The sequence below is a fragment of the Ammospiza nelsoni genome, chromosome 10 (assembly GCF_027579445.1).
Source record: "Ammospiza nelsoni isolate bAmmNel1 chromosome 10, bAmmNel1.pri, whole genome shotgun sequence".
Taxonomy (NCBI): domain Eukaryota; kingdom Metazoa; phylum Chordata; class Aves; order Passeriformes; family Passerellidae; genus Ammospiza; species Ammospiza nelsoni.
In genome coordinates, this window is record NC_080642.1 from 8,236,897 (window position 1) to 8,263,793 (window position 26,897).

Here is a 26,897-nt window from a genome sequence, read left to right on the forward strand (position 1 = left end):
CAGTACCCCTTTACCCCTTCCCATTTCACCTCAGCTTTTCCCAATGCTAGCAAATTATGACCTTACTAATTAACAGTATCCCAATTTAAAAATCAGGTCTGCAGACCTCCTGCAGAGGCATCCCCAGAAGCACACTGTCTCAAGGTGTGACTCAGGAGTTTAGACAAATAGCCTAAACTGAACAATCCCCAGTATAATGACTCATAGGCACAGGTTCTGAATATAAATAAGGCATTGACTCTGTGCAAAATAAAGATGCTGGGATATTCCAACTTAGAAAAGGGTGAAAAAAACCAAAACGCTTGGTCAATAATTCTTGTCTGTTGTAAGAACCTGGAGGATTTTCTTCCCCTTGAAAAATGAAATTAACTAACAGGATCAGAAATTTGTGCAACAAGACACTTGCATAGTCCAAATATTCATATATAGCTGGGCTGCTCCAACCAAGCATTTATTTATCATTATTTTATACTTGATCCTGAGTATCTCTAGTAGATAATGTGGTGAAGAAGCAAAGTCCATGTCTTAGAAAAGTCACTGGTCAGGCTAATCCATAGCAAGATTCAGGTAATAAAGCTGCAGTACAATTTGTATTAAAAAAATCAATACATTAGCACAGGAGAATTGGGTCTTTAAGTGAGGTGTGAAGCAGCAGAACTGGCTGAATTTGGAGAATGTGCTCTGTGGGCATAACCAGGGTGAGAGCTCTGCACAGGCACTCTCCAACCTCCCAGCACACTCAGCACCATTCTCCCCTGAAATCTTCTCCCCAGGCAGTTTACACTACAATTTAGGTAATAAAGAAAAGCAAACTGGGCTATTATATTGTGGTAATAAGTCCCACAAGTTAACAAAACATTGCCAATTATAACAATCTGTCTATCCATGTTTAATGCTTTTCCATTTTGCTGAGCTGTTTCTTGCTCTGGTATCATGGGAGAAAGGGAAAAACATAAATACCCACAAGGCCTCTGCTCTAACTTGCCCTCTGAGAATTTGTTCTCTTGATCTTTGCAGTTCTACATCTCTCTCAGAATTCTTTTAAATGAAAATCAAGCTGTGCCTTCACTATTTGTCTCATAATTGTCTGGACCTTTCTGATTAGGTAAACAGGGTTTTAGTATTTCTCAATCACAGCAGAGCACGCTGCATATGAATGGGAACAGGTGAAAAGAAACACAAGCATCTAAGATAATTGTCTTTTCTCAGAAAAACCTCTGTGGAAAACAGAATATTTTATTTCAGCTATTATATATGCAATGAGAGCCAGCTGAAAAAGGTTGTCCCAGGTCCCCTCGGTAGCATTTTTACTAAAGAGAAGAAGAAATACTGAATGCAAATAGAACCAGAACAATTTGAGCAATACACAAGGAGCCACTGTGATTGAGTCTCAAAGGATTTAGAAATACGTTCCACTTATCCTTCAGATTTTGGTCTTCACATGAAATAGCCACTTTCTCCAGTAACCAGCACTTTTGTGGCAAGGTCAGTCATTTGAAAAAGGAAAGCATTTCTCATTTATTTTACTACTAAAGGTGGAGAAGCTCCAAAAAGTCCAACAAATTTCAGTCCCAATTCATTTCAGATGAGATTTCTTTCCAGAGATAGCACCATAATTCCTTAACCACTCAGTACTTGAGTCCCTATTCCTCCCTGAACAGATGGATCTGAAGAATTGGTTTTCAACTCCAGCAGTAAGAGAGACACAGCAGTAGGACTGAGAACAACCTCCAATGATTGCTGGACAGACAAAACTGCAGCATTCCTCTGTCCTACAGAGGACAAAAGCAGAAGCACTGCTAGCACAACAGACAGGTCCCTGTCCTACTGGCAAGGAGCCTCCTGCCTGGTTTTGCAGCAACAGCAAAATCCTGAAAAGCCTCAGTAATAAACTGCATATTCCTGTCTGCAGATTCACTACCCTGATTTAAGCAGCCACCAGCCTTGAGCACAGATGAAAAACATACAATTATTCCTCTAAAAATATAACATTCCCTTGCAGCCCCAAGCTCCACAGCATGCAGAGACAGTCATAGCCAGCACAGGATCATTCATCCATGTAAAATCCCTGTGGGTACACGATCCCCTTGAGGACTTGAGCATCACAACAAGACAGGCTGACTAGGAGCATTTGGGGACAAAGGGGCCAGTTGGGCAAGAGGTGTCCTCAAGCATTAAAGGTGTTCACCAGCAGCAGGGTGACACAAATAGTCAGGTCCATGATGAAAAGACATGTGAGCCACTGTGCAAGAATGATGCATTTCATGGCAAGAGGCCATGCTTTGCTTTCAGCCTCAGTATCTGTTTTGTGAGGAACTGAGGGCACTCCAACAATGATCAGCCCTGGGCTGGGGTCCCTGCCACATCTCTCCCTGGCTTTCTGGGGGCTTCTTCCCTTTGGTTCTCATGCTGTGCTGTAACCAGCACCTTGGAGCTGCAGCTCCCAGTCTCAAGGTCACATAGTGGTGTTCAAAATAGCACCATTTGTACAGCAGACCCCAGAGGGCCCTGTAGGCAGCTCATATAGCCTGTTGCAGGGAGCCAGGGCAGTGGAGCTCTCAGCAGGTATCATGTGTCCATAAGGAAACTGCCCTTCAGCTGGCCCCTCACAGCAGCACTTCTTTTTGTGAGCATTCACTATTTTTTCCCTTTACCTGAACAGAAGCCTACAACCATACCTCTAACCACTCATCAGAACAAATCACATTGATTGAAAGAAAGCCTTGAAACTTGCATGATCCAGGAATGTGGAAGATCGCACTGGAAGTGGAACACAGGAACTGGAATGGCTTGGCACAACTGCTTGCTGTGGGGTACTGCTGATAAAAGACAGGAAACCTGCAGGTCACTGCAAGCATGTGGCCTCTATTTCTGCTGTAGTTACCTGCATACCTTCCATATCTTCTCATTATGATATCTAATACACAAGATAAAATTGCAACAGAATATTCAAAAGGCTCCACAGGCATGGTCTGTACGTGTGTCCAGGGGATGGACAAGGTGAAAATTGCTCCATATTTTGGAGTGCATGAAGTACTGAGTAAACATCAGCCAACTGGACCTTAGCAACAGTCCAGCTCAACCTTTACACTGCAGAAAGGGTACTCCCTCTAAAATGCTGGTAAGTCAGAACATGCCCCAGGGATCCTGCATTGCCACTATGTTCAGAGAAAGCCACCCTGAGCAAAAGGCAGACAACGAGTCTTTGCTTGTAGGACTAGGTGGGGCAGACAGAATCCAAGTTCTCTGGGACAGACAATCTTTTTGCCTCTCTGTTTATGTAGCACAGACAGCTAAGAGAAACTGGTCTAGTCATCAAAGTAGTAATAAGAAGTAGTCATAGCTACATCATCAGGATCCACTTTTTACGGAGGCAGGTAATTCCCACTCCTTCTTTACAGATAAGAAAACACAGGCCAAAAAAACCCCACAATGAACACAAGGTCAGAGTCAGTTCAGAGCAGGAGAAAACAACCCACACAATGTTGTTAGGAACTCCTGTGCCACCTTGCCAGCTCCTTAGCCCCCATTCTGTGTCACCACACACAGAGCTGCCCCAGTGTGTTCTCACAACTCACACATCTCCAATACCTGCAGCTGAAGGCACCCTGTCCTCAGCAATAACTGAACTTCTGCCCCTGTGGCAGCTTTGCTGGCAGAATTTAATACTAAAGCAGCAAAGATGTTTTCTGCCTCACAAAATGACAACAGGCTCAGGCTGATCTGACATGCTCTCTGCTTCCTAGCAAAAAATTATTTTCCAAGGGATTTCCACCCATAATACTATGCCAGGTAGTCTCTCAATATGAGAGGCAGAGAAGGTGTTTCCCTGGGAACAGTAACCATGGCAAAGCCCTTACCAGTCTCTTCCTCTCTCTACTACAGGAAGAAAAAGAGCAGCAGATGCCTGAGCTCTGCCTCCAGCAGGTCCACAGGCCCACAAAGCCATAAGCAACCTGATCAAACATTCAGGAAGGAACTCCAATGAATCCACTGTCTTTTACTGGATACCAGACGTTTCTGCCCTGCTGCTCTGAACTCGGAATGCCTCGGTACAAAGAGTGCAACTGGAAACATCAGTGTTATTGAGAGGTCAGCCAAATACAACAATGCATAGGTAGGCACTGAGCCCAAAGATCAGCATGGATGGATCACCCATAGAAGCAGAGGTACAATGGACTGGCTTTGCACTTTTCAAACCCTGACATTGTGCATTAGATCCCTGTTAAAGAAAGCATCTGCAAAGCCCAGTGTGTGAGCAGTGGCTGCAGCCATACCCTGCTTCTGAGCCACCTTTTTCTACAGAATATTCTCCATTTACCAGATCAAATGCAACTCTTGCAGAAGAGCTAATTAAATAATAATAAACAATTTAACTTCCAAGTACAATCATATTGCATCTTTTTGGGAGTCTTCAACATGCACTAGTGAACACCTTGCAAATTGCTGGATTTGAGGTTTACTAAGTATTTATTCAATTTAATGGGGCAAATCAAGGGGGGCTCTTTGAAAAATCTTCCTCTCAATGACACAGAGAAAAAGTGTTCTATGATTCAGCAATTTTGATATGTGAATAGACAGTCAACAACCTAGATTTCAACTGCATCACTCTACTTCAGAGTTAGCATGCAGTTAGCAAAAATTGCTAGGTACCAGTACCTTATACTAGCAACCCCCTGAGAGTGGAATACTGCCCTGTACCTGGGCTGACTCAGAGCACAAAAAGCTTTGTTTGCTACTTTCCAAATACAGTGAAACCAAAGTCTTTACAGAGAGGAAGATATTGACCTTCTACGTAGTAATTCAGGAGCACAGGGTGACGGGGTCAGCTGGGTCACAACACCCACTGCTCCAGCTCTTTACATTTATTTTTAAGAAGTATTTTCCATGCACTACCCCTGACACATACAGAAAACTCAGTGTCTTACACCTGAATGAAATAAACATTTATTCAGAACGAGTCTAACATTCATTTTAACTCCTTTAGGTCAAATCACTGCAAGTATCCCAGAAATATACAGCCAAGTCAAACACTGCAGTCACACCTGAGGTAATACCCAATTCCAGCCAGTTGCCTTTAATTATTACTGACTCCTCAGAGAAAGCTTTAAGAATATAATCTGTTTTTACAAATTGCCTGGGGATGCAATGCAATTACCACAAGGAGAAGACGTTATTTTGTTCAAGGATGCTACACTTACCTTTCTTTGCCATGCGCTCCAGTCTAATGCACCCTCCTATAAAATCATGGTAAGATTTCATTTCTCCTTCTGTGATCCGGACAGCAGTGAAAGGCAGATTCCTGGGTACCTGTTGTCCACATTTCCGACACCGAGAAGCCATTGCCACAGCTCAGGAGACTCCTGTCAGGAATCTGCTCTCTGTTTGCTGGAATCCAGCCTGATTCTTCAGCTGTCAGTCCAGCCTGGTGACTTTATCCCACTTAGTTCATTCAAGGTCACCCTCACCAGCAGGATGTTCACCATTGCAATTGGCTAAGACTTTTATAGGCTTACTGACTGTGTTTGTTTCTCCCTCCTTGCCTTCAATATCAGTTTACTTTAATCTCTCATTCAGAATGAAAGCTGTGAACCTCAGCGCAGCCCATGCCCTGAATGGCTTCCTTATCATTAATTTAAAGCTGTCTTATAAGCAACAATGAAGAGAGAATATCCCAGAAGCACATTGCAAGATCACAGAACGACTCTTAATGAGCATGCCAGATATGTTCACAAAGAATTTTTCTTTGAGAAAAGGTTTTTCTTCATGATTTTTCATTCCTTTCAGGCTTATGATTTTATGAGTCTTCATCTCTGAGAACGAATTTTTTTACTTCTGCATTTCAGCTTGGACGGTGCAAGGAGACTGCTCTGCAGAGCTGCTCAACCAATTACTCACACGTCTGGCAGTGGCACTGGGAGGCTGCAACTGTACAGAAAAGCCCTCTGCTGCTGTGCACAGTCCCTGCTCATAAGATCTGATAATCGAAATGAACAGAGTAGCAAATGGAGGACAAGGGAAATATTGTTGGCAGACATGCTCTGCTAGCTAAGCAACCCCCCAACTAAATTTTTTTAAACAAAGAAGTTGGATCCATTAGTTAGACACCAAACTCAGATATTTGAAACATTCATTTAGAAATCCTCCTTGGAAGGAGCTGGATATTTAAGCTGACTTTTTTTTCCGTTTTAACAATTACAATAACACAAAACACTGGTTAGAGAGCCTTATGAAGAAACTAGTTATTGGGGAATTGAGTGCAGAGAGCACTCAATCCTGATACAGTGAATTAAAAGGGAGCTTCCCCTAGGATCGGCAGGGGACTGCACAGGAGATGCACAACAGGCACAAGGCCAGCACTGGTGACAGTGCAAAGAATACAGTGAGAACCCAATGAATCCGGGCTGAGCTGCCACCCAGAGCTCAACTGCAGCGACCTGAGCACACAATGAGTTTCCTGTAAGGATCTTAGACACAGATCGAGAACCTTTGCCCTCCTGTGCCTCAGTCACTAGCACCTGTTGGCACTTTACACAGTGCCAGAACATCCAGTGCTCTTCAGCTCGTGGCCTGCTCAGATCACAGCTGATTCCTAGATGTGGAGTGGGAAAGCAGAAGGCTAATTAATCCAGAGAATGACCTAGAGGGGACAAAAATGTCCAGGAGAAAAAAGCCTCCTATGGCGCCATTACTAAAATGCTGAATAACTGGCTGGACTGCATTGATTGCCTGTAAGCTGAAACACACAGAAATCAACTCACCTGCCCCTACTTCATTCCCTTTCCATGAACTTGCAGCTTTTCCCCAGCCAGCTTTGCTGCCTCATGCACACAGAGAGAGATGTTTAAGCTTCCTAACCCAGCACACGCAAACTGGCCATGTCGTCAAACAGCTACCAGACTTGAGAACTGAGTCTCAGAACCTCTTCTTTTGATGAAATGAAGCTATAAAGGACATTTCCACTCTTAAAGGTAAAAGATTTTACTACCCTCACCTCCAAATTTGCTGTGTGGTATGAAGTTGCTCACTCTCCTGCTCTTTGTCTTTGCCAAAACCCTGCCTGCAAAGTGAGAACATTGATGTACTGAACTGTTGAATAACCTGATTCATTAGCATTTGTAAAATATTTATTAGAGCTTCCATAGAGCAATCCCTAGGGGAGAGCAATACTTTAGATAGGGAGACCAGTGGCACAGAAGGCAGAAATACTTTGTTGAAAACTGTCATGATGAGATAAGAAAACTAGAAACACAACCCTGCAGTTTTATCTTTAAACATTTCCTCCCTATTTTCTTTCATCACAAGGGTTCATGGTGTCCTTCCTTACACAGACAAACATGATATACCTTGGCAAATAAACTTTTCTGACAATATATTCATGTCTGACATACACAGAATAATTGCACTTCAACCCTACACACAGAGATAAACAATGAGGGAGAATCCAGCATTTGTGGAAATACATTTCTGTCTGCCACCCTTCCTTGTGAATCTGTTCCCCACCAGAATCCACATGGCTTAGGAACAGGAGGATCTGTGACTTGCTGCATTCCAAGGGGGAGACTTGATGCTGGAAGTGGATGCAAGAAGAAATCTGCCCTAGATGTAAGCTTTGGAAGCACAGGTAGCCACACAGCACACAACAGGGAAATGATCTAAAATAATTTCCCAGTCTTTCCCCAGGAAAGCCTGATCCATCACAATGCTAAATAAAAACCTCTGCTGCCTGGGGTACCACAGCCATCACCCAGCTCCAGACAAAAATAAGCTGGCTGCAGCTGCTACACATTTAGCAACAAGGCACATAAGGGTCATCTCAGGGTCTGAGTGCTGTGATGGATGGACAGAAGGATCTGTTTGCTCTACTGTAAGTTTCATTGCAGTCCCATCCACAAGCTGGGCTAGCTTCTCCTGACACATATGGAAAACCTGACATGGGAGAACTGAGACCAACCTGGTTTTACCACACAAATGACCTCTTCTGTACTGCTCTGGCTGTGTCTGCACAGGAGCTGCAGTGAGGGCTGCCTTGCAGGAATTCTTCTATGTAACATGTTACCAAACACACACTCTGTGTGGATGATGGGGAATTCACAAATTTCCTCCATTAGCTGAAAGGTACCAGTCTGCTTGAAAGAAAGCTGTAGTGAAGGGAACAGGTAGAGAAAATGGTAGGCAGGCTTCCTTGGGTCTTCTCCTTTCCTGCTGCTCTAAACACCCATAGCAAAATGATTGGAAAATTGGTCATGAATTGCCAGCATTACCTAGCAACATCATCTGGGTTGGTCTGTCAATGAATAAGCAAGTAAATAAATGTAAGAAAGTGTCATCAGAAATTTAAAAAAAAAGAAAAGAAAAAAAGAAAAAACCCCACCCCATGGCCCAGATACCTTCAGATGCCACTACCCAAAACAGCCTGCAGAACTGCACTAGTTCCTAGTTTCATTAGAAATACCAGTTTGCCTTGGAATTGATGCTTGCTGGAAAGTGCTTAAGTGCTTGCTCCTATGACTGTGTGACCAGAGGATGGCAACAAATTTAAAGTCAGCTCAGTTAAATCCGTTTAAGCCCCATATCTCTTCTCATGAAACAAGATGCTTCTGCCTCAAAAAGCAGTGCTGTGATGGTTGGTATCACTGTTAAGCACAAAACACGCAACAAACATATTGGATCTCAATGATGCTGGGCCCTTATCACAACGGACATAATTTCTTGTGAAGAATCAAGATTTGAGTTTGGGAACAGCATTTATCTGTCAGAGGAAGGAGGAAGAGAAGTCTGCTTCTGCTGCATGTGTAAATGAGGCAGCTAGAAAACACTGTAAAACTCACTGTTTGCAGCTTACCCCACACAGTCATTAAAGCAATTGAGGGGAACAGGCATTGCTTTTCCATCAGACCCTTGCAAGAACCATTAAGAAATTTTAGTGTAGAAGAGACTGAAAAAAATATCTCTCTTATCCACCAACATTATAGAGACAACAAAACATAAAAACCCAACAGCAAAAGGTGTCTTATTTATTCATGAAGACCAGCTCCCCACACCTAAGTATGTAGTATTCCAAAAATCTAAGAAATAAGTAATCTAATTCCAATGACACTATAAAGACTGATACAAACAGAAGCTAAGAAAATAATCTATTTCTTTCCTGAAACTCCAGCTTCACATTTTCCTATTTCATGATGTTTTGCCTGATGTTTGAACTAATCTTTGATAGCTATGCTGAAACACATTTTCATTTTGCATATAGCTCAATAAACTTCCTTCTGCCTCCCCACCTCCCAGATCCTGAATCTGATAAGCCATTTCAGTAGTTTAACACAAAGGTTTCTTTTCAGAGCACTCTTGGTGCAATGGTAACATCCATTCCAGTGTTCAGCTAGAAAGTAGAAACCAGTCTTTTTTATTAACTTTCATTTATTTTCTTCCAACTAATAAAAAGCAGACCAGGACTTCCTCTCCCTCCTTTTTTAATAAAGGGCTACATCCCAGGCATGGTTTTAAACCCCAAGGAGTTAAAGGAACAAGCAGGGGAAAAATGTTCTTGAAATTCCTTGTAGTGTACAGCACTGTTGCAACTGCAACATGCAGTTCCTGCACTAGAAGGCTCTAATTCCAGTGCCATATGGCTTCAGAATCTCATTACACTGATCTGCTTAAAGTGATTTCTTAACAGACAAGCAAAACATTTTTGGTCACCTTCAGCAGAGGGAAACAACAATTCTGCCCCTGTTGACGCACATGAACTCCCACGCAAACTGCCAAAAGCAGGAGTGAGCAGTGAGGATCAAAGGACTACCTTAGCCAAGGAACTTTTGTTGTCATCTCAAAGCTGTGAGGACATCAAGGGTATTCAAGGACCATTACCATCATTCAACAAAAAAAAAAAAAAAAAAAAAAAAAAAAAAAAAAAAAAAAAAAAAAGAAAAAGAAAAAATAAGAAAATCCAAACAAACAAAACTGCAGACAAAAAGAAACCCCCAAGCCAATGACATCACTGCTGGATTAGACAAGATTCTCAGGAGATCAGGAGAGGAGCAGAATCATCAAAGGCCAAGCAGTGGGCACGAATTGTTGCTGCACATGTAGGGTTAATTTTACTTGGCTCTCTTGATCTCTGCAACTGAGAGCAGATCACCAAGAACAGAAGGCATTGCTGTCCTGCTAGGCCTCTGCTTGGCAAGATAAACAAACAGATCCCAGAGTTACCAAAGTGTAGTTGGCATAGGGGTAAAGAGTAGCTGGATGCAGGGTTCAGGCTTGGATGCAAAGAGATTCCAGTCTTGACAGACAGATCCCAGAGTTACCAAAGTGTAGTTGGCATAGGGGTAAAGAGTAGCTGGATGCAGGGTTCAGGCTTGGATGCAAAGAGATTCCAGTCTTGACAGACCTACATGAGACCAAGAGCCTTTCTGAGCAATCCACCCAAAACATAAATGGCTCTTGGCTTAAAGTCATGGGAATAAACTGAGAGACAAGTAAATGCAAAAGAAATACATGAGTGAGACACTGGCTAATGCGGAGAAGGCTGTGATCTATGAAACCAGGCTTGTCAGATCCCCATTCTCCAGCTCCTAAATCCTATCACCAGTGCACAGGCACAGTCTTTGTGTCACGGCCCTCCAGCAGCATCATGACAGCTGAAAAGGACAGACTCTGGACATTGGGGGAAACATGTTTTATCCTCTCTGTAGTCTGACACTGAGTCCCCTCCAGGGCATGGTTACCCTGATCCTTGCTGTCATCCAGAGCACTGCACTGGATTCATTGCACTTTTCCTCTTTCTTTCCCCCTTCACCTTTTTCTCCCTACAAGGAGCCTCTGGAGCATTCCCAGTGCGGAACAGCTGCTGGATCCATGCAGCCAAGACCACCGGTCAGCTTCTTTCCCTGAGGAGCAGCTGTGCACATTCCCTGATGGAAACAGCATTTTTTTTTTTTTGCTTGCAATTCATAACTTGAAACACATAAAGGAGAACCAGAAAGACACAGGGATAAAAATAGCATCTGTGAGCATCACAAGGGCTGTTGATACTCCAGGCTTCTGGACACATGCCAAATGTTAGCTGAACAGGAAGAAAGAGCTTCTCACATTACAAAGTACAGTAAGGGCCTTTCCAGTGTTTTCTTGCCATCTCTCAAGCACTCAACATCAGTTACCACAAGGGGTAGGAGACTGGGCCTTAGGGACTATTGATTTTTCCCTGTTTGCCTGTGTGTGCACTGAGGTTCACTCAGTCACTCTGGACAATCCAAAGGAAAAATAAGCTCTTGTAGAGACTTTCCTGGACACTGCTCTGCCTGACTGGGCTCTCAGCTGGCAGCTACACATCAAACACACTCCTTTAATATCTCCAGGGCAATGCTTGTGTTCATCTAGGGAGCTGAGGATAAAATCATTCAAAGAGGAGTTATTCCCTCTGCTCTGGCAATTGTGAAGTACACCTCCTTTTTTTTCCCCTGGCCCAGGGCTGCTGTCAGAAACCAGAGGTCTGTCCTGAAGGGCCTGCCCACACAGGCATCTCTCTGTGCTGAGCACCAGCAAATGAGGGGCTGGAACCTCCTCTGTGTGCATCCACAAGTGCAACCACACAGGGCAGCTGGATGCTTGCACACACCTACCCAGCTAACAGGAACTCATCCTGCTCAGTGCATTGCACTGCAGAGCTGTTCCTTCCTCATGTCCACTCACAGCCTGAACCCCTGCACCATTCCCAGCCCAGTTTACCCATCCCAGCTTTGTCTCTAAGCACCAGCTGGAACAGATTCAAGGTTCTAGAAAGACACAATCTATGGGGTGATTTCTCAGGTCACACCAAAGCCTGGTGTGAAGCAGGAAAATACAGGTATGGACAATCTGCTAGCACGTGCATCAGTGTGCACCATGTGTGCTCTTCCTTCACCTCTCCCCCCCTGCAGCACTGCACCCCACACCAGGCACAGCAGGGCAAGATGTTACCACACACAACCCCAGTCCTCTCCCTCTCCTCCCCAGCCAGCACAGTTATTGGCTTTTGTCATCACACTCGATCTCAAATATGTAAATAGGATAAATTTACAGGAAACCATGAGTTTCAATCCTTTGTCAAAACGAGGCAAGAGCTGCTAAAATTATATGGAAAAGTGCCAGCTGGGACAGAAAAAGCATGAGCATGAAAGCCTCATTTCCAAGACTAAAATTATTCATGGATCTATATTAACAGGCAAGTATGCCCGCACAGTAAAAAAGACATCTCTAAATCAGCCTCAGGTGCAGAAAGGGTGTAGAGCTGCACCTGAGTGAACTTTTCCTACAGGAAGCAGCACAAGGGTTTCCCTGCAACATCACAGTAATGTTGTGACCTTGTCTGCCAACTCCAAGCATCCCACATGCAGCATTCACGTGCTGGGAGGTGCTGAGCACTGTCTGCAGCCCACATGAAATAAGGACAGTGCTTTGACTTCAACAAAGCACCATGGACTTAAATTGCCTAAAGCTGAGTGGTGTAGTGTTCTGATGAGATAAGAAATTGCTCTTTAGTCTGTCAGGAAACCTCATTACAAATGCTTTCTGCTGACCAGCAAAGATTTACATAATAAAATGTATCTAAATCCCGCATCCATTTATGGACCTTAGTCCCAGCATAAGTTCACTTCATGGCATGTAGCACTAAATAATGCTTTGTACTTCTCCAGTGATTCCCAGCTGAGCATTCTGGCACCACAGAGAAATTGTTACTCTCATGAAACAGACTATTTCCTTGCTAATTGCCAATAAAAGGATACTGTTTAAGAAGAATATTTTTGCTTATATATATTTGAGAATGCATCTGAGAACTATTTGAAGAAAGCTTGTGGCAGAAGGAATAATTTCACCCCAAGTTTTGCCCCACAAGAGCCTAAAAATGGGGAAGAATGTGCTAAAAGCATATATCCCCACATCTCCCACTGGCTTGAGAGCCCTTTGAATTGGCTTAACAATAATTTCACCCTCTCTTTAACCACTTCTTTGCTGCCCCATTGTAGCACAAATGCATATAATTCTACACAATATTTTCCTGTCTCTTGTTTAAATATACTTGCTTCAAGAATAGCAATCAATTGTAAAACAACCAAATAAACCAAATATTTTTAGTTGTATCAGAAGCATTAGGACATTGTAAGGACCCAGCAGTGAACTTTAAAATCTCAATACAAATAATGAAGCATAAGGAAAAAATTCTTCAGCTGGGAACTGAATCCCAAGGTATTCATACAGTTTGTCTAAGATCAATTGCAATTACTGCAGGAAAGCTAGAAAATAAAGAAATATCTACTAACATACTAAGAAATATATCTTTCTTGAATGTAGCCTTAAGCATGGCATAGAGAGCATTTCTCAATGTTATTTTATACCATTTGTAGATATCCCCATCTTTCTAACACTTAATTTAAAACAGAGTTCTGCTCATTAAGATTTTGCAGTATTATCTGTATCAGTCTAATTACTACTGCACACACATTCAGGGTCAGCAGGTCTTATAGTGAAGGTTGCTGAACTGAAACTGCTAAGAATGAACTAATTTGGTAAAATAAAAACAAAACGCTAACAAGGAGTTTTATAATCAGGCTCAGTGACTGATCCCAAATATCAGCACTGGTAGTGGACATGCCAGGTATTTTAGAGCATGTGAGCTCTATTGAGAGAGTATTTTGCATTTGGCAGGAGCATGGAGTCACAGGGTCCTGAGTACAGCAGTCAGCCTGACCTGCCAGGGCATTCTCACCTGAGGCTTCCTCCAAGACACCTTCCACCCAGCACTTCAGCTACTGCATTTAGGAGGCAGTAGCCTCCCTATTCCCCACTCCCTTCCCCTTATGCTGTGCGTGATGCTGTTTTCAGCTGCTTTCTCTGCTGTTCCTGACCTGCAGTTTAGACATGTAGTCAAGTGATGTTCTTCTGTAGTATAACCCAGTTTAGATGAAAAGCTTAAATAGAGAACCTGGGTAACCCATTTTCAAAGGTTCAGCCCTATCTCGCTGTTTATCTCTGGTGACCTCGGTTCTCTCCGAATTAGTGCTGTCGGTACTTTGCATGCGGATGCAGCTGCCGCAGGAGCGGGTCCTTGTCAGACCGGGAGCGGGTCCCTGTGTCCCTTTTGGGCCCGCGGGTCCCTGTCGGGCCGGGAGCGGGTCCCTGTGTCCCTCTCGGGCCGGGAGCGGGGCCCTGTCGGGCCGGGAGCGGATCCCTGTGTCCCTCTCGGGCCGGGAGCGGGTCCCTGTGTCCCTCTCGGGCCGGGAGCGGTCCCCACCCCGCGCCCCCCAGCGGCTCCTCCGCAAACCGGCGGCGCTGGCAGCGCCCGCATCTCCCCAGCAATGGAGAGCAGCTCCTGGGTACCAAACCCGGCAGAGCCATCACAACTCTTGGAAAAGGGGCTTGAAGGAGAGAGGCTCCTCTGCCTAACTCTGTAGAAACCTGCCTTTCAGCTGATCCGGGAAGGGTCTGGCCCTATCGTCGAGGCAGTGGGGCAGTGGGAACCGCAGTGTCAGACGGCGCTGCTGTGCCCTCTGCCGCCCCTTCCCCCGCGGCCGAGGAGGCTGCTCTGGCTCAGCTTCTTCCTGGGACCAGAACATGCACACACCCCTTCCCCAGGCAGCAGCCCTGCCCTGCTATCCTGCTGGGAAGAGAATTCAGGGAATAACTGCTTGTGTTTCGTTTCTGCTTCCCATTGCTGGACTGGGAACTCCTCGCAGTGGTGACAGCTCTGAAGGGGACAGTCAGGCAGGCAGTGTGTGGCCTGTACAGAGCTGCTGGTACTGGGGTAGAATGGGCACAAAACATCACTGACAAGCTTTGCTTTGTCCAACCACTTCTGCTCCTCGCAGGGCTCTTGCTGCCAGCTCTCTGCTCCCACTCAAGATAAAATGATGCACAAGGCCCTGATCTATAGCCAGGGTGTAATTCAACATGATACAAAATTGCACATTGCTGAAACTGCATTTTCCCCTAACTGAAATCAAAACCAGGAAGATGGATTTTTATGAGCTATCAACAAAAATTACTAAAAAGTTTACCTCAAACTGAACTTTGACTTCAAAGCCAGCTGTGAAGCCTCTCCTGGCTTCATCAATGTGGAAAGGTAAGAGATACCAGACACAGATAACAGTACAAATATCTGAGACAGATGAAATGGTGAGAATAGTTTATAATCTAATTTTTAAAAAATAGGAAGTCTGTTTTCACAGAATAAGCTGATCACCATAATAAGGATTAATCAGGTTTTTCCAGGAACCTTCCTGCACCAACAACTGGCATGTAATTGCCAGAGCTCTCTAATCAGTTATGCACCTGCTCACAGCTCAGGATCATGCTAAGGCCACAGCTATTTCAGTTTGAAATAACCTTTTCTCTGCATATTGCAAGATCAATAGTATGGCACCTATGAATGTCATCAGCTTTGGCTTTTATGCTGCAAACACCGATATTGATCCCTTCAAAAATTAAGCCTAGGCTTCAGAGACCTCTGAACCACAGTGTAATGGATAACAGTGAACTTCAGACTCAAAGAGGGGAAATATTTATAGTCATGCTTTGTTAGGTGAAGGATTATTGATTGATAACAAGAAGCAAACTCTCCTGATAGTAACAGCAACAGCAATTCAGTGAGAATATGAAACCCGTATCAGACAAAAATGCACTCGAAGTGTTTAAGTTGTAACATATATGATTAACAGGCAGCAAATTCAAACTTCTCACATCCAAATAATCTAATTTTCACTTATCATTGCTATTAGAGCTGCATGTGTTTGCTGTGGTTCCTTTCTCAACACCTGTCTGTCAGCATGTGCACATCCTTGGAAAGTTATAATTAAACTGGAGATATTGCAGTAACAATACTTGGAGATGCCAGTAACTGTGGGCTAATTGCCTACCTAGGTATAACTAAAATTCTTATAGTTCTTGGAACTTAAAAGCAAAAGTCACTCTCCTGAAATACTGAAAGACACCCTCTCTGGGTCTAGATTTTCTTCACCTCTTCACATTGAACCTAAAGTGGTTTTCCAACGTAAAATGTGAGTACAAAATCTCTGAAGCTCAAGGCATGTAAGAGGAGAGTCAGATCCTATCAGCAGCTGCTGCCAGGCAGCCCACAATAGCGTACATCAGCATTGTTTGTCTTGTATTTATGTCTCGGAACTGCAGATAACTGCTCTTGTATTTGGGGCCAGCTGTAGACAATTCATTGCCCAAGGGAAACTGGAAATCACACAGCTCCCGGTCATGCAGAGGAAGCAAGAGCTAAATGGTTTGCAGCCCCTCATATCTCGTTGCCCTGGGCAACAGTCTGCACTGTGGGAGTGGCAGATTCAGCCTTCCTCATATGGATTCTGTAATTTATGGTGTTAATGATGGATTGATACTGTGACAGCCCTTTTGTAGTACCATTGGGGGGCTCAGGCATTAGGTGATATGGGTGGGTGCATAAACAGTCTCAGGATAAGAGCTGCTGGTTTCCATCCAAGATCTTTGAGACACAGATGGAGGTAACTGGAAGCACAGAGATTACAGGTTGCACTCACGGATGTGGGGAATCTGAATCCAGATCCTCTCAGCATGGCTTTCCTTGAGCTCTGACAAATGAACTCAGGATCCTCATATGAACCCAGGACAATGCTGACAGTAGGTGCTAACTCTGTGCTGCCTCTTATACCTACTTGCAGCAGGGGCTACAGCTGGGTCAGCTACAGCTGAGTCCACTCAAACAAAAATATCTGGTCCCGTAGAGTGCTGAGTACCAGCAGTTCCCCATATTCACATAGAAATAAAGAGCTCTTTGCACCTTTCTGGATCAGAGCCACTTTGTTGTAATATTGATGACAGATCATTTCCCATCACCACTTTGCAATGTTTCAAAGGATTTTGGCTTCTGCAGAAATTTAACCTTTACTCCCATGCTTGAGCAATCCAGGTCAGGAATCAGTGAATTTTAAAATCAAAATAACATTAGACTAACATTCCATAAAGGACCTTTGTGTGTCTGTTTAAATTTCCATAGAGTCACCTTTGCATTCACTGTAACAGTCCTGCACCTACTGCAACAAGTCCCCAGAGAACTTCATCTGCGCTGCATCAATGTACTTCTGGAATCAGGGAAGACCTGCAGATAGAAGAGAGGGCTGGGCTGGCTGCCTTGAAGGGCCAAACAAGCCCCTGTGTGCTCAGAGCAGGAGAGCTACTATGAGATGGTAGTACCTAATGCTGGAGCCAAATCGTGGGCACAATCCACCTTTGAGACAGGCAGAGTAAATGGTACTGAAATGAGTAGCAGTCTCCATGAGGGCATGGACACTCAGTGCTTTGGCTGTGCTTGTTTAGTTCCTGACTGCCCAAAAGATTCAGGACTCAAAGGCCATCACAGCAGTGATTTTGGAACCACACATTTTCAACAACACACCAAACACAATGCACAGCAAGTGCAAAGCTGGTTTTGAGCAGGAGTGTGGGTGTGGTTGTATGTGTGTTGCGCTGGAAAACAAAATAGACAATCATTTCATGACAGCATGGATTATTGATCCAGGCAGTCTGTCCTTCCTCTGGACATTTTTTTGAGGGGATATTGTACTGTACTGTCAGGTCTCTGCAATGGCTAGAAAAGATGGAGACAGAGCATAGCAACTTTGTAACCTAAATCCTAGGGTCCATGGAAATTTATTCTGTCTCAGCTCAGGACTTCATTCCATACTACAGTGCAGGAAATCTGATAGAAAATAGGATGAATGCAGAATTATATTCACAATAATTCATTAATACAAAGGTATTTACAGACCTCTACTGAAAAGGCACCAGCTTTCTGCAATGCCACACTGCAAAAGACAAGAAGTGGGTGCATATAAATGTAATGCATTTCACCCTTGAATGAATGCTGTTGCTTCAGATTTTACCAGCCTGAATTCACATGCTGGACATGGCCCTCCTCTAGTACATGAGCTCAATGATTCCTCGGAGGCAGTTATGCTTTTGGACTCACAGATGTTATCTGTGTTGTGCTTACATGACAGTGGAGCTTGAAGATACTGTGATCTCAACCCAATTGTCCCCTACACATCTGTCCCCATGCCAAAGTGGAGCCTGCTGTCTTTTGCTCCACTAAACTCCAGAGCTTTTTACAGTGCTCCTGCTCCCTAAGCAGTACCTCCTTCCATGCCATGACTTACAGATCACTCAAGGTATTCACTACTGATGTTTTTCCATCTATGCATGTAAGAGTTGGCTGTTTCTTCACCCTGTCTCCCTTCTGTTCCTTGGTTCCAGTTCTGGCAGCTCTGCTGCACTGGTTAGTGTGAGTCACTGATTAGCAATGATCCATGTGCCATGTTATCTCTTTCACATCATTCTCCAGCATTTTCTCACATGAGCAGGATCAGGCAGCTTTGCAGAGAACTCAGATTGCTGCCAGTCATTGACCCACTGACCACCTGGGGCAATGCAGACATCGACAATGTTACTGTGCTCAACTCAGCCTGGCCTTTAGCAGCAAAACATGTATGGCTTTTCTCTTCTCCCAGACACTTGAACACAGCCAACTCTGAAGAACAGGAGAAAAATACACACAGGACTACTATGTACCAGACATGTGCTGTCAAAATTATTTTAGCAGTCACCTGGGCCCCATTCAGAAAAGTTCATCCTAGATTAAACACTAAGTCCAGCCTTGGGACTAAGAGAGGCCTCAAATGTGGTACAGAAGGGGAAAAAGAGTGACAGCAATGGAATTGATTAGCTTATTTTCTACTCAATGAGATGACCTGGTGCTGTAAGTACCCTCCCAAATCCTGTTTCCCTCAGGGAGAAGTCCTCTCAGGGGAACTTTTGGATTTAGACACCATATGGAAGGCGAGAAAAAGGAATTAAATAAAAGATGAGGCAAGAGGTGGAAAAAGGCCCTTGTATTAACGAGCTGCCAGACAATGTGATAGATGTCAGCTTAGTTTAATTTCCAGTGAGGCCATCTGAGCTCCCCTCTGCCACAGAGATGGGAACAGACAGGGCCTCCTCTCCGCCTCCTTTTGGTCCTATTTGCTTTTTAAGCTTGAGCCTTAGCAATGCAGAGTGGTCACTGCTGCCTGCCCTGTTAGCACCAGCATCTCTCATTGTGCCTGGCTCAGAGACCTCACACAGGAGGAGGTCCTGCACTTGCTTTGCCCTGGAGATTCCTCCCACTTCCTCCTTCCAGGTAACCCAGGGCTTGCCCTGGAGAGTTTAAGAGCAGACTGGGACACAGTCTGACTAGATCATTGCAGGATGGCATCATTTTTCCCTTGCATTTGACCTAAGCTACCTCATTCTTTTTTAAAAAATTGTAATTTGATAGCCAACCCCACCCCCAAATATTAAAATGTGCCAAAAAAAAAACTCCTACTATATAGTGTTAGGAAGAGCCTGCTCTGGAAGTCAGAGGTTTCTGCTTTCTGTTCCACTAAAACTGCCATTAGAGGGCTAACAGGCCTGGAGAAGCATCAGGAAAATCATGAGAAGAGCTGACCCAAAGAGCAAACAGACAGACTTCCTTTCAGCTGAAGCATGTATCCTAGAATAACTCATTTGAGTCCCAACTATTTTCCAGGCACTAAAAAAGTGTACTGCAGAATTTTCTGAGGATGTAGAGGACCTGGTGTCTGGCAAGCACAGCTATGGAAGGGACCATAGGAATCACCACCACTAACAGCTAAACTTGGATCCTGGCACCTGACTTTCCTTTACTAATTTCCTCACGTGTTAAACACTCCTCCATGCCGACAGACAAACACCCACAAGTCATTGCTAAGGTAGATTAGAAAATAAAGGGCAGAGGGAGACTGCTGTAGCATTAGATTGAACAGCAGCAATACAGAGGCTTTTGAAAGAGAGAATGACTGAGAGATTGACAGGTTGGATCACGCCTCAGTTCCATCCTGCCTAGTTCCCTGTCTCCAACAGTTGCCATCACAACATGCGTGAGTAGAAAGTGTGAAAACCTTGCAGCAAGCAGATGGTGGATAGCTACTCCTATTCCCTTTTCTCCCCAACATCCTGGTCTCTTACTGGCATGAGAATGAAAGCTCAGGGTGTAACAGCTAGTTTTGGGAAGGGTATCAATAAATGAGAAAACAGGGCTGTAAGCAGCCTTTTAATATTTGGGGCTCTGCATGGCTCTCCTTAGGGCACACCACTCTGAAAGAAATTAGACACAGTATCACACCTGGATATTGCAAGGTTTTCTTAAATTCTATCAAGGATGCCAGGATCACATCCCATATGAAAAAATATTCACCTAAAGTAAAAGATGGAATGTAGAAGAGAGACATCTCTGAGCTGTTCTGACACTGAAGCAGCCTTAATGCATGCTACTCTTTCTAGGAAGCTCTTTAGTCACCTCTGCCTTTCTGAACTAGAGGCCAAACTATCACATAAATATTTTGCTTTGAGACAAACTAGTGTTCTGGATCCCAACTCAGAGCAGTTTCTTATAATCTTTATTTCTGACAATGTCTCTGCAAAGCAGATTAGAATGTGGCCTTTAAACAAGTCTGTGGTACTTGCAATATTCTACATCTTGGAAAGTGCACCACATACATCTGCACATTTTTCATGGGTTTCTGTGAGAGCTTAGTTTCCACTTTTTATAGATACAGAATTTGCAGCATTAGCAAAACACTTCTAAACAGTTTTATTAAACAACTTCCAGTGAAATAGCTGCACAGAATAGGCCATATAGAATGGGGTAAAATTAATAACCACAATATATGAACAAAAAAGTAAACAAGTAGCTTTTTTAAGCTGTAAAACTAAAAAAGATAAATTGCTATTATCTCTCCTTTCCCACATTCCACCCTCCTACATGGAATCTCTGAGGTCTAATAGAATGAGCTTATTTCCCGTGTCTTCACTATTTTCATCTTTCACTTCAGATACTATTTTTTACTTGGCATGAATTCAATATTTTTGATCTTTGTCACTTCACCAAGTTTGGTAGAAATTGGCCAACAGTTCAAAAGCTTTACTGGGAAACAGAGATAAAGATGCAGATAACAGGATCAAAGCTCAATTTTTTTATAGAAGTAGGTTAATGGGGAAATTTCAACCTACCATTTCTCATAAGCATGAGATCCCAAGCAAATTTAGCAAACCCATTTCTGCAGTTTTCTATTGTCATATTTTATTGGGAATGCAGTGATAGATGCTCCTCCCATGCCTTATGTTATTTTGGGTGAGGAAATCTGGTGTGCTGTGGTCAGTGGAAAGACTACTTTCCATTTGCTGTGCACCAGAAATCCCTAAGTAGGACAGAGCCACAGAATCCATGGTTCAAAAAGAGTTCCTGAAATGCATGAATGCTCTAAAACAAAGGAAAGAATTTTATGTTGCAGAGGAATTTGATTTAAGCCTTTGCATAGGAGTAGCAAAGGGCCTATTTGATATGGTATCTCAAAAGTTAATTTCCTAAAATATCCTTTTTTGTGTCCTTAATGTCCACAGACACATATTAGAAACATTGCAATTGTCTGTCCAGCTGTGACATATTAGATTATTTGTGGCTTTGTAGCATAAAGCAGATTCTGCAACTCGTGATGCTTAGCCACTGGCCTGGGACATGTGCCAACTGGGGTTATTCCATTCTACTGACCTAAATTCCTCTCACACAGTCAGGTGGATGCAGTATCATCCTTTACTTCCTGCCCCAAATTATAACACAGCTTCTCTTCACACACACAGGTATTTTACACCACTCCTCAACTCTGGTGGTCAAGCCAAGAGTGATAGGAATTGACATACCATGATTAACAGATAGGGATTTTAAGTCCAGAGATGTCAATCCTAAACTAAATTCAGTCAGTGACTTTCCTTTTTATTTCCATCAAATTGTTTAAATTCCTTTCTGTTTGGTTTTTTTTTTTTTTTAAATAAAATGAGAGACTGGGGAAATACAAGCGTGTAAAATCAGATGAAAGCTGACATGAATGTATGGGGTTGTTTCTTGTATGTAACATTTGTTCAATGTACACACAATTTGCTTTCTGCAAATTCACATCAGTGCATCTCCTACCAGGGACACCAACAGTCAGCTCATCTGGGTCCAGTTAACACTCCAACGGGAAGAACTCTTACAAATTAATTGAGAATTATGGGGAGCCTCTAACAAAACCCCATCTCCCATGTGCTGTGGAATTCTTTATTGGCAAGAGAGAAGCCAAACTGGTGACCTTTTGAGACAGTTCACATTGGTTCTGGCAGCTCCATCCTATCATAAAATCATTTTGAGAAAAAAATCTGCAGAAAATGGGGCACTGGGTGGAGGTTCCTGTGTGCGCAGCTGTGCCCAGAACGTTGCCCACACATAGCAAAGCTGGCATCAGATTTCTGGGGGCCAAGTGCCAAGTGTGGGTGGGTAGTGAGAGCACAAAAGCCTGTTCCTGTGGGCTTTGCAGGCTGCAAGAGCTGTACGTGTTCCCACAGGAAAACGATGCTGCTGTCGGCACCAGGCGCGTCACCCTGCAAAGATCTTCCCTCCCCACCACAGAGGAGCTGCCACTTGCCCACCTACCCAAAGGACACACTTTTTCCAAAATTGATGAGTGTTTCCCCAACACCTCCCAACAAACAAGTTCAATGAAAGTAGGGTAAATTAAAAAAAGACTCTTGATGCAGTTTTGGTAACAAGACTGGGTAGTGTTGCTGCTAAATCTCAGATAGTAAGCAGAAAGCCTGCTAGTGTCCACAAACTACTCCTGCCCTAGGCACCTCTGGTGGCCCCATTACCTCAGCCACACCAGGACAGTCAGGAACAATCCCACGGAGGCTGAGGGAGCACAGAGCTACATAAGGGATCTAATTTGGTCCTCTGTTGTTTTACATTCTGTGAAGATGTGCTACTGTGCAGGTTGGTAATACAAAAGTATCAAGGTCAGAGAGCTACTGTGGAGCAGGAAAATACCTTCAAGGCTTTGATTTTGACCCAAGTGAGGCAGGTACTGTATGTATGAAGTCTGTAGCAGGATAAGAAGCTTTTTTTGCTAGCACATGAAGAGTGTAACACAACATGAGTCAGCTAATGAGGGATGAGAGCTTTTGCCCAGGACAGATAAGTTGAGCCCCAGGCAATTAATTATGTGACACTCTTATTGACACATTAAAAATAAAATGGTGTGTCATTACTTCCCACAGACCAAAATGATCCTATAAAGGTTTTATTGAAAATGTAAAGGTCTTTCTTTTTAACATTCCCATAAAGTTCTTGTTTGACATTTTGGAAATTTTGTGAATAAATTTCTTCCCTCCTGCTCTTGGGTGAGCTAGGAACTGCGCTCCCAACCAAGAGCTGGCTACATTCTAAAGAGTTTGAATCCCACCAATCCAGGTGGCAATATGAGGGTGAGAGTTGTAAAAATAGTGAACACAATAAATGGCCAGAGATCCCCTCAGTTTGCTAAGACTGAGAGCCCTTTCACTTGTTTGAGCTGTAAAGATTCCCAATGAACATACAAGAGACCCTTGCAGGTTCCTGGGAACTATTTGTCCAATAAGCTATTGCTGATTCAGCTAAGGCACCCATGTTACATGTGATTCATAAATATGGTGCATCATCATCATGGGTTTGGAAGAAACATTTTTCCTTCAGCCAATAACAAATATTTGAATGTTCCTTTCTTCCATTTTTGCACATCTTACATGATTCAATAAAAAATGAACTCTGCCTATGAAAAGGCAGGCAGACTCCACAAGTAGGGTCTGATTTGTAGGTTTCAAATGGCTGGGGAAATGGTGGGGTTATCCTTCCCTGATGGAAGCTGATCAGCTAGGCTCCTGCCTCAGTGTGGAATGGATAAAACACCACAATCCATGACCTTCATTCCTCTCCTGAGGACTGGCCTGCTGGGTGACCTCCAGGAAACCAATAAGACTCTCTAGCATCAGCCTCATGACCCAGAAACCTCTCTTGAATTTAGCAGAGAACAGTGGAAAGGTTCACTAACATTTCTAGTTTCCAGAATGACTTTCTATTAGACAATAGTATATTACACAGTGGGTAACATAATGCTGTGTTACCTCTAACAAATCCCTTCTGATTTCAAGGAGAGTCCTCAACATGGATGATGGGACCTTCATTGAGTTTAACAAGAAAACCAGAAGACATACAAATCTTTTTGGCTCTCCTGAAATACTTACTAAAAAAAAAAAAAGATATGCCTCATATTGAATTCCAAATCTTCATTAAAAAATGTGAATTCATATGATTTCATGTCAATCTGAATTTGCACAATTGCAAAGCAATTCCTGTTGGCATTACTGGGTCAAAGAGCCTGCTGCTGCAAGCTCTCCTGGCAATCATACTCTCTCCCACACCAAGCTCCTGCTGAGGTTATCCTGGAAAAGATTTTGGAGAGATGAGGCCTGGTCCTAAATATTTCATTGACTTTGAATCTGCTTTTGTGCTATTTCTTTAGGCAAGATGCTGATTGCATGTGCTCTATTAAACTTAGTTCAGCTGCCATAGCTAATATCAAGCCAAAGAATAATGTTGGTCTAAAACCTTACTTATATACTCTATAAAAGCCAAATTTTAGTCACACTCTGTTTCATATACAGATTGAACAAAGCCAGTGACAAAGGTATTTCAGGAACCTGTACAACATATTTGGCATTCATAGCATACAATCCATTCTAACACTAACAGCTACAAAATTTGCTCCTATGGAATTCAACTAAAAAGCTTCTCTTTATGTGATGCAACACAGCTGTAATCTGCTTTAACCCAACGGTAGGTAACAAAAAAGGGTCACAAAGGCTTTTCTCAGCTGATATTTTAATCACCAGCATCTCCTACTGTCTTGCTAGTTTCAGGTTCCTCAGTTCCTGGCCCAGCAGTCCCCAGCGCCAGCAGGTGGGTACCCAGCTCAGATGCATAAGGATGTCAGAGCAAAGCATAGGGCCTCACCTGTATTCACTGGCATTTGAATGTTAGAAACAGTAAAATCAAGACTGAGAGAGAGAGAAGCTTTTGAGATCCTGTCCCTGTCCTAGCACCTTCCAGAAATCCCAAAACAGCAAAGGCCACGAAAAGCTTCTCTGAGAATGGGCTGCTACTCCAGTATCACAAGCAAATGCACAGCACATCAGTGCTGCCGTTGCTCCAGCATCCTCCCACACCCCCTTTTCTCCACCACCTCCCTGCAAGAACTGTGCTCGGGTATTTTACACAGATCACTTCACAGGTAGGACACGCTGCTCTTACTGTTCCTGCTTTTCAGAGAAAACATGCTTGACAAAAAAACCATCAATAAAAGGCTGTGTAATTGCCCACAGCCGGGGATTCGCGGTCTGCTGATGGCTCCTATTTCACACACAGGTGTGATATTGGCACACAAAGGCAGCAGCACCTCCTGGGGGAACAGGGTCCCCAAATCCAAATGTAGTAAGAAGAAAAATAAAGATGCCTTACCCACATGGGTGATAACCGTAGTCAGTCGCTGGGTGAGCTCCTGATGCGACATCTCTTCTTCTTTTAGCCAAAAAAGCATTTCACACAGGGAACTACACAGCATCCAAAAAAAGATGCACCCAGAGTGGGAGGCTGCACACTCACTGCCTCACTTGCACACAAAGCAAGGACCACTCCCACGGCACGGCCCTTCCAGCTTTCACATCTTCTCTCGGCTGCTCACCTCTTCCAATTTGCTGCCATCCATGCATGGACCTTGAAAAGCTCCTTCCAGATGGGGACTTTACCCCCCTCGACGGAAGGAAGGCAGCAGGAGGGGGTTAATATAAAAGCGGGGGAGAGCAGACGAGTTGATTGCTTATGGCTTTTTTCCTCCCTTCTCCCGCGGATGAGGCGAAGGATAAAGAGACAAACCAGCAAGCAGATACCTTCCTCCAGGGAGACTTTTGGATGGTGATGCTGCGAGTCAGGGAAAAATCCTGGAGGTAGGAATGGCATGGGGAGGAGTGGAGCTGGCAGGAGAGCTCGAACAGCCGCAGCTGCTCTGCGACGCTCCCTTCACCAGCGTGCCTGGGAGCGGAGAACAACACGCACACAGCCTCCGATGCTCCCCCTCGGCCCCCGGGGCCCGAGTGCCTTGCAGGCTGTGGTTGAGTGGAACCCCGCAATGTCTCCAGAGACCTCCTCCACCCCTGTTAGAAGCCCCTGCCTGCGGGGCCAGCGCTTCCATGGAGGGGGAGGGGGCCGCTGGCCGTTCTGCGTGTGCTCTGGCCAGAGGCTTTGCTGCTCCACATGCACGGACAGGATCCCCGGGGTCCTGGCTGAGCCCACAGGAGCCTCTCCAGCTGCACCTGTACCAGCAGGGTGCATTAATCAGCTGTGGGTGCTGGGCAGAGCTGATCGTGGCCACGGAGCTCAGCCGTGCCCGTGGGCAGGCAGGCACAGGTGGCCTTCAGTGGCCACAGCAGGTCTGTAGCACCCACGGTGCCAGCCTTGCCCGGATGTGTGACTGCCGTGGGGCAATGGGAAAGCTTCATCAGCCCTGGGAGAACAGGGAGAGTAAGGCAGGCAAGGAAGTGAGGAAGGGCAGGACAAGGTAGGGACTTGTATGTCTCCATTGCATCCCTCTTTGCACCTCATCCTTGGAAGCCTACCTGAAGCTCCACACATGGATAACTTATTGCACAGCTAAAATGGAAGAAATAAAACAGACCAGGGCGCAGCTGCCTGCAAGATCTGCCCTATTCCCACAGAATTAATTCAGCTCTAAATCCAGATCCCTAGCCATCCATAGAGTTTTGCTTAAGTCCACCTTTCCAAGCACACCAAAGAACCTGACCACATGCATGCCCAAAGCTGGAGCTGTAAATACCCCTTGTGGCCCTGTCAGATCTTACAGCACAGTTAGTGAGGCTGTCCTGGTGTTGTGAAAGGTTTACCTCTGTGAAGAGAAAATCCTATA

The 26,897-nt window shown here is 44.2% G+C and overlaps 1 protein-coding gene across 1 annotated transcript in view; it reads right to left on the reverse strand.

Annotated features, from left to right (window-relative positions):
* The window catches only part of MCF2L2 (MCF.2 cell line derived transforming sequence-like 2), a 151,102-nt gene extending 125,363 nt beyond the window's left edge, over positions 1 to 25,739 (reverse strand). Inside the window, exons 1-2 of the mRNA XM_059478959.1 lie at positions 25,659 to 25,739; positions 25,436 to 25,527 (exon numbers count right to left, since the gene is read on the reverse strand). Of these exons, the coding sequence (XP_059334942.1) occupies positions 25,436 to 25,527; positions 25,659 to 25,678 (112 nt within the window). The 5' untranslated portion in view covers positions 25,679 to 25,739. The remainder of the gene's footprint in view (positions 1 to 25,435; positions 25,528 to 25,658) is intronic.
* Between the last annotated feature and the right edge of the window lie 1,158 nt (positions 25,740 to 26,897).